The 20,228-nt window shown below is 44.8% G+C and overlaps 1 protein-coding gene across 6 annotated transcripts in view; it reads left to right on the top strand.

Annotated features, from left to right (window-relative positions):
- The window catches only part of LOC141113174 (ATP-dependent RNA helicase DHX58-like), a 138,898-nt gene that overhangs the window by 85,049 nt on the left and 33,621 nt on the right, over nucleotides 1-20,228 (top strand). For all 6 annotated transcript variants that reach the window (XM_073606098.1, XM_073606101.1, XM_073606100.1 and 3 more), the window contains one exon: nucleotides 722-909. In XM_073606098.1, the coding sequence (XP_073462199.1) occupies nucleotides 722-909 (188 nt within the window). The remainder of the gene's footprint in view (nucleotides 1-721; nucleotides 910-20,228) is intronic.

Here is a 20,228-nt window from a genome sequence, read left to right as displayed (position 1 = left end):
CATCAATGGTCTATTTAGATCCCAGATGTCTTCATAAAGAGGTCAACTCTGCGCACTGTCATCAAGAGGCTTCTTAAATAATACATAAATCCAGCATAAAGTAAAATAAGAAAATAAAATAAAATGTACATGGTACTTGTTGGGTTTATTTGATTTATTATTATTCAGAGTACTATACATAGTTTATGAGGCGCAAAGTTTATTTATTATTTTCACTTGTTGGGCATCACCACATATGGTGTGGGTTTAGAAATAATTGTAGAGTCATCATTTTACTTAATAATAAATATCAAAAGGTGTTTTATTGTAAGTTGCCTAGTTGGGGTTTTTGTGTGCTTGCAATTTCTACTTTTTCACAAAAACACACAATATTATATGTATGTGTAATTGTTATTTATTAAGCACTTTTATATTTTATAGTAGTGATTACTGAGATAGTTGTATTAGTATGCATCAACTATGATTTTAAAGGCATTATTACCAAAATATAATTATGATAAACAGTTCAACTATGATGGGAAATACAGAATGAATATCTTTTAATTCTGGCTGGGGATGCAGGGGGCTCTTACAAACATTCAAATCTCCAATGTGTATGTAATAAACACTAAATATGGTCTGTTCATCCTCTGTGCAAAAAGAGAGGTAGTACCAAACAATGGTAGGGTTAATGTAGGAGTCAATATTTAACCATTTGATAAGTTTCTGGTTTCTGCCACAGATTTTGGATCTGCAGTTATCATCTGTCATTGAACGTCAGATGAAACAAGCTAAGGTGGAGCAGAAAAAGAAATTCAATCCTCAAGATGTTCAATTCTACTGCAGGAACTGTGCCACTGCAGTTGGGCATGGGAGTGATTTTCGGGTTGTGGAAGGCGTTCATCATGTGAACATTAATCCTACCTTTAAGTAAGTGTATGTTTCATTTATGGAAAATGGTTGATGGGAAATAGGCTTACCTTTTGTTACATTAAGCCTATCTGATTGCTTTTGTGTTTTATGAAAGGATCATTCCACCCAAAAGTGATATTTCAATTAATGCAATTTTCCCACTGCATACCTTGAAAGATATAAATGTCACTATTTAGCATATACCAGAAACTAAAATATCAGTTTTAGGTGGATTGACCCTGTAGTAAAATGTTTAGTTAGTTTTATTTTTAAACAATCCATAAAGACTAATGTCACCAGATTCCAGAAGCCCCTCACCCACAGACCCCCATAACCACCAGTCCAGGGTTGTGGGAAAGAGGCCTTTGTCCCCAAGGTGCTTTGCCATGTGGTCCCTCCTGACAAGGTACACCCTCCCCTTCTCCAAGTTGAGGACTTGTGGCTTGGTATGGTTTTTTTCTTGTTTTTTTGCATGATGTTCCCCCTTACAATCCATGCCAGACTCAAAGGGGGGGGGGGGGGGATTTGAGGGGGACGCTATGCCTTTTTTTTATGGTATCCCCCTTAAAAGTCATACCAGACCTAAAAGGCCTGGCATGAATTTTGAAGCTGACAGTTGAATGTGCTGAGATAAATCACTGGTTTTTAGAATGTCGGCAGGTGTGGCTCCTTAACAACAAGGAGAAAGCTGTCACATTTAGAAGTGGTAATAATACCATGTTCTGCTTCACACTGCTTCTGGAGGCTCGGTCAGCTGAATACCCATTCATTTACACAGGATCCTCCTCAGACAGTACACCGTGCAAAAGTCTCCATAATATTATTTCCCTTGCTGCTCGATTGCTTTTAGCCTATAATGGTAGGCTATTTTCCCTTTCGGCGAATGTTAATTCTCACAGGCAAATGTTCCTGCAACTATTTTTTTTCTTGCACCTGAATGTTAGGGAATGTTACATTCCCCTAGCAAAAGGCAACAATGAAACTGTTACACACATATTACAAACAGTGTGGGTATTATTCACGCTTGCATGAATGTTGAAACATTTGCAAAGCACATTTTTCAATAACTAGCCCATCTTTTGGCATGATACCATATTTAATATATCTATTAAAGAAAAACTGTCATGAGTGAATCATTGGGGCTACCATTACTGACAATTCCTTTTAGAAATGCTAGTTGCCTGGCTGTCAAATTTTCATACATTTATAGTTGAACCGGGCTAAACCCTGTACACAGGAGTGCAGCTACATAACACCAAAGTAGAAATGTTGATGCTTTTCTCTGTGCCCTGCCTTTCCAGTAGATTTCAGTAGGACCCGGCAATTTTCATCTCTAACAGGCTCTTTTGTCATTGTAAATTGTTTATTAGGGATGGTTGCACCAGAACATGCGAACAGGCAAAAATTTGTGCGAACATGCGAACCCTATTAAAGTCTATGGGACACGAAAATGAAAAATCAAAAGTGCTAATTTTAAAGGCTTATGTGCAAGTTATTGCCATAAAAAGTGTATGGGGACCCGGGTACTGCCCCAGGGGATATATATCAATGCAAAAAAAAAGTTTTTAAAAGACCATTTTTTCAGGAGCAGTGTATTTAATCATGTTTAAAGTGTAACAATGAAAAATAAAAATTCCTTTAAATATCATGCCTGGGGGTTCCCCTTAGTCTGCCTGTAAAATGGTGCATCTGTGTGATGTGTTTTACAGTGCAGCAACAAAATGACATTTCTAAAGGAAAAAGTGTCATTTAAAATTGCTCGTGGCTGTAATGTATTGCTGACTACCGGCAATATAGATAAAAATCAATTTTAAAAAATCAGCGTGGGCTTCCCCCAGTCCATACCAGGGACTACACTGTGTATACATATATATATATATTTTAAACTGCCTGCACGTCACTAACTAACCTGCCTCTAGCTTGTTCTCTCAATGATTGTGATAACACTATATACGGCCGACGTGTAAGCAGCCTTATATAGTGTGGGGTGTGGACTTAGCCCCCTGAGCCATGATTGGCTAAAGGCACCCTGCCTTTGGCCAATCATGGCTCTCACAGCAGAGCTCGCTGTGATTGGCCAAAGCATGCATGTCAGGTGCATGCTTTGGCTTATCATCAGACGTCAATGCACGCCAATCTCGCAGTGCATTATTGGGCATTACGCGGCGTTGGACTTGAACATTGAGCCCATCCCTACTGTTTATACCTATTCCTTCTCTGTAGTGGCCTGTGCAACCTTCCGTTGTCACACCTTTTACGCTGAAGGTCAGTGTAAATAGTAGTGGTCAGTGTATATGCCCCCTTTCAAGTTGTGGCCAGTATAAATGCTCTGTTACTTTAGTTCTTGGTGTAGATGCCCCATTACACTGGTGGTCAGCATAGAAAGAAATGCCCCTTTTCATTGGTAGCCAGTGTGACAGAAGAAGTGCCACCTTACAATAATGGTCTATTTATCAGAAGAAGTGCCCCCTTACAATTATAGATGATTGGGGAACCACATGAAAGTGGTTCTAAAGCCTCACATTATTTTACATTAATGATATCTATTATCTACAATAAACATAAACATAAGATTATTTTTTAAAAATAATCTAACATTGTATTTTACTCACTGTTATGGGTTGCATCCTTAGCGATCCTTGCTCTTGATTCCCTAAACGACGACATGTCCCAGCAGACTTTAACGGGCAAGCGCTACCCATTCCATTCTCAGCAAGCTGACGTCAGGTCAATCAAGTCACTATCAGCAGAATAAATCGACCTTTCTGTTCTTTCTAATCCTTTGCTAATGACATTTCTGGGGAGGTGTGAAGAGAGGTCCCCCAAGGAGGGTTGGGACTTTGAAGGCAACTAAAGTATAGGTACAAAGACCAATTATATAATGATGTAATTTATTAAATATTATAATAAAAAGTCAATATATGCATAAACATAACAATTGACCATTTAAGAACAATATAAAAAAATATACAGTAAGTACAGAATGACACTGGTGTTGTCTCCTGGGTAGAGATTACACTGACGCGTTTCAGGAACTTATCCTTTCTTCAGAGGCATTCCCTTGTGGAGAACAGTGTACATCTATAATAAAAACATACAATAACGCGAAGAAACATAGAAACAAGGGGCATATAGTGAGCATCATTGAGGGCGGGAAAACAGTCACCAAGACCACCCACACGGTCATGATACCACCACCAAATATAAAAAATATAAAAAAATAAATATAACCTGGTGTCAAAAAAGAAGTAGATTCACTGCTGGATGTCAACCAAGAATAAAATGAAGTCAAGTCCCAACATCAAGCTAAGGCAATCCTTAGCCAGATAATGATTGGTGAACCAATGAGTTCAGGTGTTGGCTATCAAAATCCAAGCCAGGTGTTTTAATTACAGGATGGCCAGATAAGAACATACAAATGGTCACAAGAAGAAATGGTAGTACCTATGCGATTTGTATAAAATGACAAAAAAAGATAAAGATAATAAAATATAATGTAAGTATATTTAAATGAATTGCATATTTAATATGCAAGCATAAGCTACAATGAGTGGCATGGATTAGCTGACAATTAGCCACTAAAATATACACCAGAGGGCATGTAGGCATTATCCTCTAGTCAGGGCATAAAAAGTCAGAGCCATCATTGCAAAAAATAACAAAAAAGAAATAGAAAAAATTGTTGAACTAATGTGTCTCATATAGAGTTGAACACAATTAATAAAGCAAAAAATACTGCCATTAACTTAATATACAATGCTAATTGCCAAACAGACAAAAAAAAAAAATATTCATAATGTAGTCTTATCAAAATACGCATATATTAAAATGGACTATCAAATAGAAACCACATAAAGTGAATCAAAAAGTCCTTCTGTATACCTAAGGATGCCAGTAGCAACGTGTAATGCATACACACGACCAGTTTTGCCGTCGGAATAAACTCTGAAGGTTTCTCCGACGGAACTCCGACGAATTCCATTTAAGCGGTCCTGCCTACACACGGTCAAACCAAAGTCAGACCAAAGTCCGACCGTCCAGAACGAGGTGACGTACAGCACGTACAACGGGACTAGAAAAAGGAAATTCAATAGCCAGTAGACAATAGCTTCCGTCTCATACTTGCTTCAGAGCATGCATCGTTTTTGGTCCGTCGGAACAGCATACAGACGAGTGGTTTTCCCGATAGGAATTGGTTCTGTCTGAAATATTTAGAACATGTTCTATTTCTAGGTCCGTCAGAATTTTCGAAAAAAAAAAAAGTCAGATGACGCATACACACGATCGGAATATACGATGAAAATCTTCCATCTGACTTTTTCTATCGGACATTCCGCTCGTGTTTCCGCGGCTTTTGGAAGTCCTTCCGTCGGGAAGCAGCAGTGACAATGAAACTTTTTATCCACTTTATATACTTTGTATACTTTATATAGGCTGAAAAAGTACCAGCAGCTGCGCAGTGCACGCTAGGTGTCAGCTGTGATCAGTTTAGTTAAAAAGATGCACGGAATGTAATTGCATCACGAGGAGTAGGGGCGGCATCAAGGGCGTCAGAACATACGACAGCGGATTGCATCACCGCGCACGCGAGACACTCAACAGAAGTCACAAAAACAGCAATCAGCTGATTAGCAAATGGGAGTGTCAATGACGGCGCCATAGAAAGGGCATCACGTTAACCGTCCTCTGTTCTCTACTGACACGCACGTGCCAGTACAAGAACGTGATTAGATCGAAACCACGCGAGAGCGCGGAAATGAAGGGTAAAGTCTATCCAGCATAGCAAGCCCACTGCGCATGGGCACAAATAAAAACAGAAGATCCCATAGTTGCAACGCAGAGCGGCAGTAATAGTATCCATAATAGAGACAACTCAAGTGTGTTAATATATTACAAAAAGAGAAGATCGTTAAAGGTGACATATTAACCCCTTAACAACCGGCCCATAGTCGAATGATGGCTACAGGGCGGTTCGATAACTCTGGGAGGGCGTACTATGATGTCCTCCCAGAATTGCGCTCCGGCCCGCCCCCTGGGGCGCGCACACGGGAGCATCCATGACCGCCGGGTCCAGAGGACCCGGCACATCACGGATCACGGTAAATGGCCGCTGACAGCGACCGTTTACCACGTGATCGCGCCGTCGACCACATGTAAACAACCCGACGTAATATCCGGTTCCTCTCTCCCCTCTCCGATCACTGTGAGCGGAGAGGGGAGAGATCAGATGCAGCAGCGCTGTGGGCTGGATGTGTAGTGCCCACAGCGCTGCTTTGTTACAATTGCAGCACTCATCCCAGCCATCCATCCATCCATGCTCAGCCATCCCTTTATTACTCAGTCCTCAATACTCATCCATCCATGCTCAGCCATCAATACTCATCCATCCCGCCATCCATACTCATCCATCCCGCCATCCATACTCAGCCATCCCTCCATCCATACTCAGCCATCCCTCCATCCATACACCGGCCATCCCTCCATCCATACTCGGCCATCCATAGTCATCCATTCCTCCATCCATACTCATCCATCCCTCCATCCATACTCCGCCATCATGCCATCCATACTCAGCCATCTAAACCTCAAGGGTAAACTACAACTAATTGAAGCAGCTAAAGATAGCTCTAGCTAACAAATAACCACTGAAACTGACTGTGCAAAAAATGTGCAAATAGTGCAAAAATAGCAGCTACGGTAAACAATGTGCAAGCTAATGATACAATCTCGCAAACAGTAAATATAAGTGCAAATAACAATTATGCAGTGATTGTGCAAAATAGGCCAAATAAAGTGCAAATACAATTCAGGACTTTCAATAGTGCAAGCAATTTCTTGTGCAAGTAAAAACAAAGTCCAATGTGTAACAAAACAGTCTTTTAAGTAGTGCAATAAATTTAAATAAAGTGCTGAATCCCAATGTGCAGGACTGTTCATCCAATATAAAGTGCATGTGCCACACTCCAATTAGCGTACTCCATCCAATGTGAGTGATACCATTTCCCCCAGCCTCTCACCTCATATAACAAGTAAACAAGCCAAACTTGGACGATCCACACTGACCGATCGGTTTCCGGCAGATCGATTCCCCGGTCACTCAGGAACAGTTAAGCTCTCGGGCTGGCAGCGATCAGTGACATAAAAAAGCAAGAGGAGGGCTTCATGGTGTAGTATTTAGCCAACACTTTAATAATAAAATAGTAGTAACTTACAGTAGAAGTAACGAACAAACAGCATGTAAACAGAACAGACTTCCGGTCTCGGCGGCGTCCAGAAGTGACGTCACCATGGCTCATTTCCCTGACGTGTTGCGTCACTGTCTACGTGACTTTTTCAAAGGGTTTAGAGCCGTGAGTGCGGAGGTGACTTATAAAGTGAATCGCTGTCATGGAAACCAGCGTTACAATAACTATCTACTAGAATAATTATCCAAATTCCTAAATGTTCCTATACCTCACCATCTAAACAAAGAATCTAAGTATTTTCTTAAAAATATAATTAAAATTCATCACTGAATGACAAAATTACATAAGAACATGGTCCCTATTGATAAATCATTCACGGCGCTCCATCTAGTGGCCAGTTATATAATAACATTCCTCGAAACAGGAGGAACAGCAGGGGCTTAACATGAATAAATATCTGGCGACATCTAGTGGATAATTACAAGGATGCAATCCTGTCAGGAGCCAGGGAGCGTCTCCGCTCGCCGGGCTCCGGTGCGCATGCGCACGGGACGAGCGCTTCGCCGCACACCCGTCCGCGGCCTGATGGTGCGGCGCGCGCGGGTGCACGGCGGTCCCCGTGTGCGCGCCGTAGCCCGTGCGGGTGCCCGGTAGCGCGTCACGCTGACGCGCTCGCCGGGCACGGGGGCTATATCTGACGGCTCCAGCACCCAGTCGGGTTGCTGGTTTGTCGTCAGCTCTCCCCTGCTTCCTTGTGCCTGTGTTCCCTAAAGCCTTATAGTCTGATCTGTGTACCGAATCTCTGCCTGATTAACCACTACTCTCCTGGATTGTCCCTAAGCACTCTGCCTGACCTGTGTACCGAACCCCTGGCCTGTTTAACCACCTCTCTGCTGGACTACCCTGATCATACCTGCCTATTCCCTAACCTCTGCTTGTGTTTGCAGCCTTGCTCCCCCCGGGATCTCGGGGCACCCGCTTCCAGCCTCTGAACCTGCTATTCACCCGGAAGCCCGTGCCTCCGCGTGCCCCCAGCCTCCTGTACCCATTTCGGGGGTCTGGGTGCGCGTGGTCGTAAGGGCGAGCCGCTCTCGGCATCTCGGCCTCGGTAAGTACGTGTTTGTGACAGTACAAACCAGCCAGATGTCTGAGGCCGACAGAGCGCGCTCTCCTTTGGAGATCTTATGTCAGCAAGTATCTACCCTGGCGGACTCCGTACAAAAGCTGCAAGAAGGCTACACACAAGTTGATAACCGCCTGCAGCAGATCTCCGGGTTACTACCCTCCGCAGCCGCAGCTCCTGCACCCAGCAGTGGGGGTCCGCTTCCTCAAGCTCCGGCCAACCCCACTGTGGTTATGGCCCTTCCTGAGCCCAGGGTCCCTACACCTGAACGGTTCTCGGGAGATCGCAAGAAGTTTAGGGCTTTCAAAAACGCATGTTCCCTATACTTCGCTCTACAGCCAAGAACCTTCTCTTCAGAGATCGTCAAGGTGGGGTTTGCCATTTCCCTGCTTTCCGAGGAACCCCAGGCTTGGGCCCACAGCCTGATGGAACAGCGCAGCCCTGCCCTGAACACTATCGAAGCGTTCTTTGAGAGCATGACCCAGCTCTACGATGATCCGCAACGCATGGCCACCGCCGAAGCTATCTTGCACCATTTGTCCCAAGGAAGAAGACCTATTGAGGACTATACAGTAGAATTCCGTAAGTGGGCGGCCAACACCAACTGGAATGAGCCGGCCTTACGTTACCAGTACCGCCAAGGCCTATCTGAATTACTCAAAGACGAGTTAGCCAGGATGGAGACCCCTGCTTCCTTAGAGGAACTTATTCAAGCAGCTACAAAACTTGATCGGCGCCTTAAGGAGCGGCGCTCAGAACGGTTTCAGCAGCCTCGCCCTGCCTGGGCATCACCGCGACCTCACTCCACAGTATCCCAAACTTCACCTTCAGTTACTACCGCATCGGTCCCTGAGGTCGAACCAATGCAGCTCGGTTTGGTCCGAGGTCCCTTGACCTCCGAGGAGAAACAGCGCAGACGGCAGTCTAACCTTTGCCTCTACTGCGGAGGAACCGGGCACTTCCTGCGCAGCTGTCCGATCAGGCCCAGTAAGTTCCCTCAGTCAAACATATTGAACTTTCCTAACCATAACATCCCCAAGGCTTATGTGATGTTGTTTGTTTCTCTGCAGCTTCCGGAAAAGGAGACTCGCCTGCAGGCCATCGTTGATTCCGGGGCCTGCAGCTGTTTTATAGATTCCGCCTTGGCACACAGATTGAAGATCCCTCTACAGACCAAAGAGCAGGATCTACAAATACACCTGGCCGACGGATCCCTTCCTTGCTCAGGCCCCATCACCCAGGAGACCCAACCTATTTCAGTCGTCACGGACTCCGGCCACCGGGAGTTCTTACGGCTTGACCTAATTCGCTCACCAATCTTCCCCATCATACTCGGCCTACCATGGTTGCAAGCCCACGATCCGCTAATCAAATGGAGCACCAAGTCAGTATCATTCCCTTCTCAGTATTGCTCCCAACACTGCCTGCTTCCGGATTCCAAAGTTTGTGCCACAATGGCGGTACCGCCAAACAACCTCCAACACGTCCCCTCTGAATATCTCGAGTTTCAGGAGGTCTTCAGTAAACAAATGGCTGACCGCCTACCACCTCACAGGGCCTACGACTGTCCAATTGATCTTCTTCCTGGCTCTGAGATTCCATTTGGCCGGATATTCCCCCTTTCTGAAACCGAGCTGGAGGCTCTAAAGCAGTACATAGATGAAAATCTTGAGAAAGGTTTCATCCGCCCTTCATCTTCACCCGCTGGAGCAGGTATCTTTTTCGTGGGAAAAAAAGACGGTACTCTTAGACCCTGCGTAGACTATCGACAACTCAACAACATCACAATCAAGAATCGGTACCCGCTGCCACTCATTCCTGAGCTATTCCAAAGGTTTCGATCGGCCAAGGTGTTCTCCAAACTTGACCTCCGGGGGGCCTACAACCTCGTCAGGATCAGGGCTGGAGACGAATGGAAAACGGCCTTTAGATCCAGATTCGGCCACTTTGAATATTTGGTGATGCCATTCGGCCTCTGCAATGCTCCAGCCACCTTCCAACATCTAGTGAATGACATCTTCCGACAATATCTAGATGACTTCCTGGTGGTGTATCTGGACGACATCCTCATCTTCTCCCCTACGCTAGAGATGCACAGGAGACACGTTAAAACAGTTCTCGCTATTCTCTTGCAACACAAGCTATACCTAAAAGCCGAAAAGTGTGAGTTTGAGAGATCAACCATACAATTCTTGGGATTCATACTCTCCACCAATGGGGTTGCAATGGACCCTCAGAAGATTCAGGCAATTCAGGAGTGGCCAGCTCCATCAAATAAGAAAGCAGTACAGAGGTTTATCGGATTTGCTAATTTCTATCGGAAATTCATCGTGGGATTCTCTGCCATTGTGGCACCTATTACTCAACTAACTCGGCAGCATCATTCGTTCCAGTGGTCCGCAGCCGCTCAAGAGGCTTTTCTTAAGTTAAAAGAACTATTCAGTTCTGCTCCAATCCTTTGCCATCCTGACCCGACTCAACCCTTCGTATTGGAGGTCGATGCATCAGAAATCGCAACCGGAGCAATCCTTTCCCAGAGACAGGGACCAAAGGCCATCCTGCATCCAGTAGCTTTCGCTTCCCGGAAACTCAGTCCACCGGAACTTAATTACGACGTGGGTGACAGAGAGCTGCTGGCTATAAAGTTTGCTTTGGAGGAATGGAGGTATCTGCTGGAGGGGGCAGTCCATCCGGTGATGATCTTTACGGATCACAAAAACCTTGAGTACCTCAGAACAGCAAGACGATTAAAACCCCGCCAAGCCCGATGGGCCCTGTTCTTCTCTCGTTTTAATTTCCATATTGCATACAGACCTGGGGCAAAGAACGGGAAGGCTGATGCCCTTTCACGAATGTTTTCCGCAGACTCCCAAATACCAACACCATGCACGATCCTCTCTCCTCAAAATTTTCTTGGATTAACCCAAGCAGACTTAATATCCTCCATCAAATCTTCATCAGACACATGTACGGAACCAGCTGTGCATTCCCTGAAAAAATATGAAGACCTTTTCTGGATCAAAGGAAAAATATTTGTACCACAGGTGACTCGGCCCCTAGCCCTTCAAATGTGTCATGATCACAAGATGGCAGGACACTTCGGGAACAAGAAGACGGCTGAGCTCCTTTCTCGTTCCTTTTGGTGGCCAGGATGGAGAAGGGACTGTAGGGAATATGTGGCGTCCTGTCTCCTATGCCAGAGAAGCAAGGGCCAGAACATCAAACCCTGGGGTTTGCTCAGACCTTTGCCCATTCCGGAACGACCTTGGGCTGACGTCTCCATGGACTTCATCGTTGACCTACCCAGCTCAGAGAATTTCTCCACCATCCTAGTTGTGGTCGACCGCCTTTCCAAAATGGCCCACTTTCTGCCCATGAGGGGTACTCCCTCTGCCGTGGAGACGGCCAACATTTTTCTAAAGGAGATCGTTAGGCTCCATGGGATACCAAGGAGTAGCGTGTCAGACAGAGGCGTTCAGTTCACGTCCAAATTCTGGAGAGAACTGTGCAAGGCTTTGGGGATCAACATTTGCCTTTCTTCAGCTTATCACCCTCAGAGCAATGGTCAGACAGAGAGGACCAACCAGACGCTGGAGCAGTACCTCCGATGCTTTTGTTCGGGTTCTCAGGATGATTGGGCGAGCCTTCTCTCTTACGCGGAATTTGCGTACAATAATTCTATCCATGCCTCCACCAACCAGACTCCTTTCTGGACCAATTGTGGGTTCCATCCCACATCCTTTGCTAACAACATTCCAGAAACGGCAGTTCCTGCAGTCCAGGATAGGATAATCTCACTACAGTCCAATTTTCAAAGGATTCAAGATACATTACACAAGACCCAGGGGGACTATAAGAAACAGTACGACCGGGGCAGAAAGGCAAGTCCAAAATTTGACGTAGGAGACGAGGTCTGGCTGTCCACCATCAATCTGAAATTACCTCTGCCTTCTCGAAAGCTCGGGCCTAAGTTCATTGGGCCTTTTCAAATCAAGAGGATTATCAACCCTGTGGCGGTGGAATTGACACTTCCCAAAACATACCGGATTCACCCCGTTTTTCATGTGTCACTATTGAAGCCTGTGGTGCCCAGCCCTTTTCCAGGAAGAAAAGAACCTCCTCCTCCGCCAGTCAGAATTGATGGCGAGAATGAATTTGAAGTGGAATCCATTCTTGGTTGCAGGAAGAGGGGCAGGCAGTTACAGTACCTGATTCAATGGAAGGGGTACCCTCCCGAAGATAATTCTTGGGAACCCGCCAGGAACCTACACGCTCCACAGTTAATTCGAGCATTCCATCAAGATCATCCAGAACTAATGGCCAGCCTTGGCGTCCAGTGTCCGCCCTTAGGAGGGGGGCACTGTCAGGAGCCAGGGAGCGTCTCCGCTCGCCGGGCTCCGGTGCGCATGCGCACGGGACGAGCGCTTCGCCGCACACCCGTCCGCGGCCTGATGGTGCGGCGCGCGCGGGTGCACGGCGGTCCCCGTATGCGCGCCGTAGCCCGTGCGGGTGCCCGGTAGCGCGTCACGCTGACGCGCTCGCCGGGCACGGGGGCTATATCTGACGGCTCCAGCACCCAGTCGGGTTGCTGGTTTGTCATCAGCTCTCCCCTGCTTCCTTGTGCCTGTGTTCCCTAAAGCCTTATAGTCTGATCTGTGTACCGAATCTCTGCCTGATTAACCACTACTCTCCTGGATTGTCCCTAAGCACTCTGCCTGACCTGTGTACCGAACCCCTGGCCTGTTTAACCACCTCTCTGCTGGACTACCCTGATCATACCTGCCTATTCCCTAACCTCTGCTTGTGTTTGCAGCCTTGCTCCCCCCGGGATCTCGGGGCACCCGCTTCCAGCCTCTGAACCTGCTATTCACCCGGAAGCCCGTGCCTCCGCGTGCCCCCAGCCTCCTGTACCCATTTCGGGGGTCTGGGTGCGCGTGGTCGTAAGGGCGAGCCGCTCTCGGCATCTCGGCCTCGGTAAGTACGTGTTTGTGACAAATCCACACTAAAGAATGATACTATGTGCAAGATAAATGATCACGGTACCTATTAACCTATTAACTTTAGGGAAACCAATTTAATGGCCAGTTAAAAATTACTCCTCAACAGCTGGGAAAAAAACCACAGTTGGGCCATCTAATGGTTAAATAAGTAACTGCCAATTGTGACAAAAATAATTGTAAAATTATGTTAAAATGCAACATATCCAGTGGGTCGCAAGATGCATCCCTCAGTACAGGGAATGCATCATAGTAATGGACAATAAATAGATAAAAATATTTAAAATATATAAAGCCCCAGCATCTATTAAACATCAATTTATAAATATATGAAACAAAGAGAATAAAAATCAATAATTAGAGATAAAACAATTTAGGTCAAATTCCACATTGTGTCCTAGTGGTACTAAATAAGGAGCTCATGTATCCATCGAGATTCTGCCTGGCTAAGTTTTATGATTTTATTATCCCCCCTCCAGTGAGTTTTATACTTTTCTATTCCCCATACTAGTGGGGAGGTGGGGTCTCTGTTGTGATACTGATCATAATGCCTGGAAAGACTATGCTTTGAAAATCCATTTTTTATGTTTTGTGTATGTTCTCTTAGTCTTAACTAAGAGAACATACACAAAACATAAAAAATGGATTTCCAAAGCATAGTCTTTCCAGGCATTATGATCAGTATCAGGCATTATGATCAGTATCACAAAAAAAAAAACATTCTTGAAAAAAACATCATTTTTGAAAAAAAAAAAAATCATTTGTGAAAAAAAATCATTTAAAAAAATCATTTTTGAAAGAAAAAAACATTTTTGTAGGAAAAAATCATTTTTGAAAAAAAAAAAATCATTTTGAAAAAACAAATGTTCAGCTCTTTCAGCTAATGATGGGACTTCTTCAACTTTTTTACTACTATTTATACTTTTTAAAATATTAAGCTTTTTAACACTTTTCACAATTACTCCAGGCACTCCAACCACACAACAGTTACTCCAGCCACTCCACCCAGTTACTCCGCCCACTCCAGTTGTAGACTACTGTAGGTGGAGGCAAGAACACTTCACACAATTTCCCCAGAAATTGTAGCTTTTCTAGTTTGACCTAAATTGTTTTATCTCTAATTATTTATTTTATATTCTCTTTGTTTCTGAGGGATGCATCTTGTGACCCACTGGATATGTTATTGTGGATTGCATTTTAACATAATTTTAACATATTACAATTATTATTGTCACAATAGGCAGTTACTTATTTAACCATTAGATGGCCCCACTGTGGTTTTTTCCCAGCTGTTGAGGAGTAATTTTTAACTGGCCATTAAATTGGTTTCCCTATAGTTAATAGGTACCATGATCATTTATCTTGCACATAGTATCATTCTTTAGTGTGGATTGCATCCTTGTAATTATCCACTAGATGTCGCAGATATTTATTCATGTTAAGCCCCTGCTGTTCCTCCTGTTTCGAGGAATGTTATTATATAACTGGCCACTAGATGGAGCGCCGTGAATGATTTATCAATAGGGACCATGTTCTTATTTAATTTTGTCCTTCAGTGATGAATTTTAATTATGTTTTTAAGAAAATACTTAGATTCTTTGTTTAGATGGTGAGGTATAGGAACATTTAGGAATTTGGATAATTATTCTAGTAGATGGTTATTGTAATGTTAGTTTCCATGACAGCGATTCATTATATAAGTCACCTCCGCACTCACGGCTATAAATCCTTTGAAAAAGTCATGTGGACAGTGACGTAACGCATCAGGGAAAAGAGCCGTGGTGACATCACTTCCGGACACGGCCGAGATCGGAAGTCTGTCCTGTTTACATGCTGTTTGTTCGTTACTTCTACTGTAAGTTACTACTATTTTATTATTAAAGTGTTGGTTAAATACTATGCCATGTAGTCCTCCTCTTGCTTTTTTATGTCACTGAGCTCTGCCAGCCCGAGAGCTTAACTGTTTCTGTGTGACCGGGGAATCGATCTGCCAGGAACCGATCGGTCAGTGTGGATCGTCCAAGTTTGGCTTGTTTACTTGATATTAGGGATGAGCTTTGAGTTCGAGTCGAACTCATGTTAGGCTCGAACATCGGCTGTTCGCCAAACAGCGAATAATTTGGGGTGTTCGCGTCAAATTCAAAAGCCGCGGAACACCCTTTAAAAGTCTATGGGAGAAATCAAAAGTGCTAATTTTAAAGGCTTATATGCATGGTATTGTCATAAAAAGTGTTTGGGGACCTGGGTCCTGCCCCAGGGGACATGGATCAATGCAAAAAAAAGTTTTAAAAACGACCGTTTTTTCGGGAGCAGTTTAATAATGCTTAAAGTGAAACAATAAAAGTGTAATATTCCTTTAAATTTTGTACCTGGGGGGTGTCTATAGTATGCCTGTAAAGGAGCACATGTTTCCCATGTTTAGTCTGACAGCAAAATGACATTTCAAAGGAAAAAAAGTCATTTAAAACTACTTGCGGCTATTAATGAATTGTCAGTCCGACAATACACATAAAAGTTAATTGATAAAAACGGCATGCGATTTCCCCACAGGGGAACCCCGAACCAAAATTTTAAAAAAAAATGGCGTGGGGGTCCCCCTAAATTCCATACCAAGCCCTTATCCGAGCACGCAACCTGGTAGGCCGCAGGAAAAGAGGGGGGGACAAGAGAATTTCCCCCCCTCCCGAACCGTACCAGGCCACATGCCCGCAACATTGGGAGGGTGCTTTGGGGTAGCCCCCAAAGCACCTTGTCCCCATGTTGATGGGGACAAGGGCCTCATCCCCACAACCCTTGCCCGGTGGTTGTGGGGGTCTGTGGGCGGGGGGCTTATCGGAATCTGGAAGCCCCCTTTAACAAAGAGATCCCCAGATCCTGCCCCCCCTGTGTGAAATAAATACAAAAGTACCCCTACCATTTCACAAAAAAACTGTCAAAAATGTTAAAAATGACAAGAGACAGTTTTTGACAATTCCTTTATTTAAAGTCTTCTTTTTTCCATATTCTTTCTTCTATCTTCCTTCGGTTTCTTCTTCCATCTTCTTCTTCTTCTGGTTCTTCCTCTGGTGTTCTCGTCCGGCATCTTCCTCCGCGGCGTCTTCTTCCCTTCTTCTTCTCGGGCCGCTCAGCATCCATGATGGGAGGCTCCCGCTGTGTGACGCTTCTCGTCTTCTGACGGTTCTTAAATAATGGAGGGCGGGGCCACCCATTGACCCCGTCCCCTCTGACGTCACGGGGAATGCCACAGGGAAGTCCCCGTCAAGTCCCTGTGCGTTAGAAGGGGGTGGGGTCACCGGGTGGCCCAGCCCTCCGTTATTTAAGAACCGTCAGAAGACGAGAAGCATCACACAGCGTCATGGATGCGGAGCGGCCCGAGAAGAAGAAGGGAAGAAGACGCTGCGGAGGAAGATACCGGACGAGAACACCAGAGGAAGAACCAGAAGAAGAAGAAGATGGAGGAAGAAACCGAAGGAAGATAGAAGAAAGAAGATGGAAAAAAGAAGACTTTAAATAAAGGAATTGTCAAAAACTGTCTCTTGTCATTTTTAACATTTTTGACAGGTTTTTTGTGAAATGGTAGGGATACTTTTGTACCCCCTTACCATTTCACACAGGGGAGGGCCGGGATCTGGGGGTTCCCTTGTTAAAGGGGGCTTCCAGATTTCGATAAGCCCCCCGCCCTCAGACCCCCACAACCACCGGGCAAGAGTTGTGGGGATGAGGCCCTTGTCCCCATCAACATGGGGACAAGGTGCTTTGGGGGGCTACCCCAAAGCACCCTCCCAATGTTGAGGGCATGTGGCCTGGTACAGTTCAAGAGGGGGGGCACTCTCTTGCCCCCCTCTTTTCCTGCGGCCTGCCAGGTTGCATGCTCGGATAAGGGTCTGGTATGGATTTTTGGGGGGACCCCACGCCATTTTTTAAAAAATTTTGGCATGGGGCTCCCCTTAAAATCCATACCAGACCTGAAGGGTCTGGTATAGATTTTGAGGGGAACCCCCACGCCATTTTAAAAAAAAAATTTGTCCAGGGTTCTCCTTAATATCCATACCAGACCTGAAGCGCCTGGTATGGAATTTAGGGGGACCCCCCACGCCATTTTTAAAAAAATTTTGGTTCGGGGTTCCCCGTGGGGAATTCCCATGCTGTTTTTATCAATGAACTTTTATGTGTATTGTCGGGCCGACGATTCATTAATAGCCGCGAGTAGTTTTAAATGACTTTTTTTCCTTTGAAATGTCATTTTGCTGTCAGACTGTTCTAAACACGGGAAACATGCGCCCTTTTACAGGCATACTATAGATACCCCCCAGGTACAAAATTTAAAGGAATATTACACTTTTATTGCTTCACTTTAAGCATTATTAAAATCACTGCTCCCGAAAAACGGCTGTTTTTAAAACTTTTTTTTGCATTGATCCATGTCCCCTGGGGCAGGACCCAGGTCCCCAAACACTTTTTATGACAATAACTTGCATATAAGCCTTTAAAATTAGCACTTTTTATTATTGGTGTTCAAATCCCATAGACTTTAACGGTGTTCGCGTGTTCGAACAAATTTTTTGCCTGTTCGCATGTTCTGGTGCGAACCAAACAGGGGGGTGTTCGGCTCATCCCTACTTGGTATCACTCACATTGGATGGAGTGCGCTAATTGGAGTGTGGCACATGCACCTTATATTGGATAAACAGTCCTGCACATCTTAAAAGACTATTTTGTTACACATTGGACTTTGTTTTTAATTGCACACGAATTTGCTTGCATTATTGAAAGTCCTGAATTGTATTTGCACTTTATTTGGCCTATTTTGCACAATCACTGCATAATTGTTATTTGCACTTATATTTACTGTTTGCCAGATTGTATCATTAGCTTGCACATTGTTTACCATAGCTGCTATTTTTGCACTATTTTCACATTTTTTGCACAGTCACTTTCAGTGGTTATTTCTTATCTAGAGCTATCTTTAGCTGCTTCAATTAGTTGTAGTTTACCCTTGAGGTTTAGTAAGCGCTACATTCTCTTTTAATATTCATTTGCTTATGTGTGAACACCTATTTTGTTGGCAGCTACTGTATTTAGACTATTAAGATTTGATTTTATCTTGCTCTTGGTGGTTTGCGCATTAGTATTTATTTACACATACTAAGCCATCAATACTCATCCATCCCTCCATCCATACTCATCCATCCCTCCATCCATACTCAGCCATCCCGCCATCCATAATCAGCCATCAATACTCATCCATCCCTCCATCCATACTCGGCCATCCCTCCATCCATACTCAAGCCATCCCGCCATCCCATACTCATCCATCCCTTCATCCATCCCGCCATCCATACTCATCCATCCCGCCATCCATGTTCAGCCATCCATCCATCCATCCATGCTCAGCCATCCCTCTTTCATACTTATCCACCCATCCATGCTCAGCCATCCATACTCAGCAATACTCATCCATCCATGCTCAGCCATCCCATCCACGTCCAGCCATACTTAGCCGTACCCAGCCATGCTCAGCCATACTCGGCGATACCCAGCCATACTCAGACGCTGTATGTGGCCAGGCTGTGGAAAAGTCTCCCACATGTGGTATCGCCATACTCAGGTTGAGTAGGAAAATCTATTTTGGGGTGTCATTTTTGGTATGTAGTTGCTATGTGTTAGAAATATTGTATGAATGGACAACTTTGTGTTAAAAAAAAGCATTTTTATTTTCTTTCCACATTTTCCAAAAATTTGTAGAAAAAAAATGACATATTTAAAAGACTCATTATGCCTCATAGATTATACGTTGGGGTATTTTCTTTCCAAAATGGGGTCATTTTTGGGGCGTTTCCATTGTCCTGGTGCTCCAGGGCCTTCAAAATTGTAAGAGGTAATCAGGAAATTACCGTATTTATCGGCGTATAACACACGCCGGCGTATAACACGCACCCCAAGTTTAGGAGGGATTTTTAAGGTAAAAAACTTTTAGGAGGGAAGTTTAAGAAAAAAAACTTACATTTAAATGCCCATCAATGCAGTCTCATCAGTGTCCATCTGTAGCCTTGTCTATCATTGCAGCCTTGTCAGAGTCCCTCATTGCAGCCTTGTCCCCCATTGCAGCCTTGTCAGTGTCCCTCATTGCAGCCTTGTCCCCCATTGCAGCCTTGTCAGTGTCCCTCATTGCAGCCTTGTCCCCCATTGCAGCCTTGTCCCCCATTGCAGCCTTGTCAGTGTCCCTCATTGCAGCCTTGTCCCCCATTGCATCCTTGTCAGTGTCCATCTGTAGTCCCTCATTGCAGCTGTGTCCCTCATTGCAGCCTTGTCATTGTCCATCTGCCTTGCACTGTGTTTGCAATGGCGTTTAAAAATGGCGCCGCCATTCTCGGGCGCTTCCGGCCAATCTCGGCGGCTCTCGGCCTCTCCTGGCGGCTTTCGGCCGCTTTCACCCATTCTTGGCGGCTCTCGGCTGCTTTCGGCCATTCTCGCCGGCTTTCGGATGCACTCGGCTTTTGGCGGCTCATGCGAGGCTCGGACTGCGAGAGCTGCCGAGAATGGCCGAAAGCGGCCGAGAGCCGCCGAGAATGGCCGAAAGCAGCCGAGAGCGGCCAAAAGCCGCCAAAAGGCTCACAATCGGCGGGGGATCGGTGTATAACATGCACCCACGATTTTCCCCTGATTTTAAGGGGAAAAAAAGTGCGTGTTATGCGCCGATAAATACGGTATATGTGTAATTTATGCTCCAGAATGCCTCAAGGTGCTTCCTGCATGTTGCGCCTCTGTATGTGGCCACGCTGTGTAAAAGTGTCACACATGTGGTATCGCCGTACTCGGGAGTAATAGCAGAATGTGTTTTGGGGTGTAATTTGTGGTATGCATATGCTGTGTGTGAGAAATAACCTGATAATATGACAATTTTGTGAACAAAAAAAAAAGAAAAAAAAATCTTGATTTTGCAAAGAATTGTGGGAAAAAAATGACAACTTCAAAAAACTCACCATGCCTCTTACTAAATACCTTGGAATGTCTACTTTTCAAAAAGGGCTC

Source organism: Aquarana catesbeiana, linkage group LG12, assembly GCF_042186555.1.
Source record: "Aquarana catesbeiana isolate 2022-GZ linkage group LG12, ASM4218655v1, whole genome shotgun sequence".
In the NCBI taxonomy this organism is placed as follows: domain Eukaryota; kingdom Metazoa; phylum Chordata; class Amphibia; order Anura; family Ranidae; genus Aquarana; species Aquarana catesbeiana.
The sequence above is the reverse complement of the archived record's forward strand: the minus strand, read 5'-3'. Positions and strand labels throughout refer to the sequence as shown.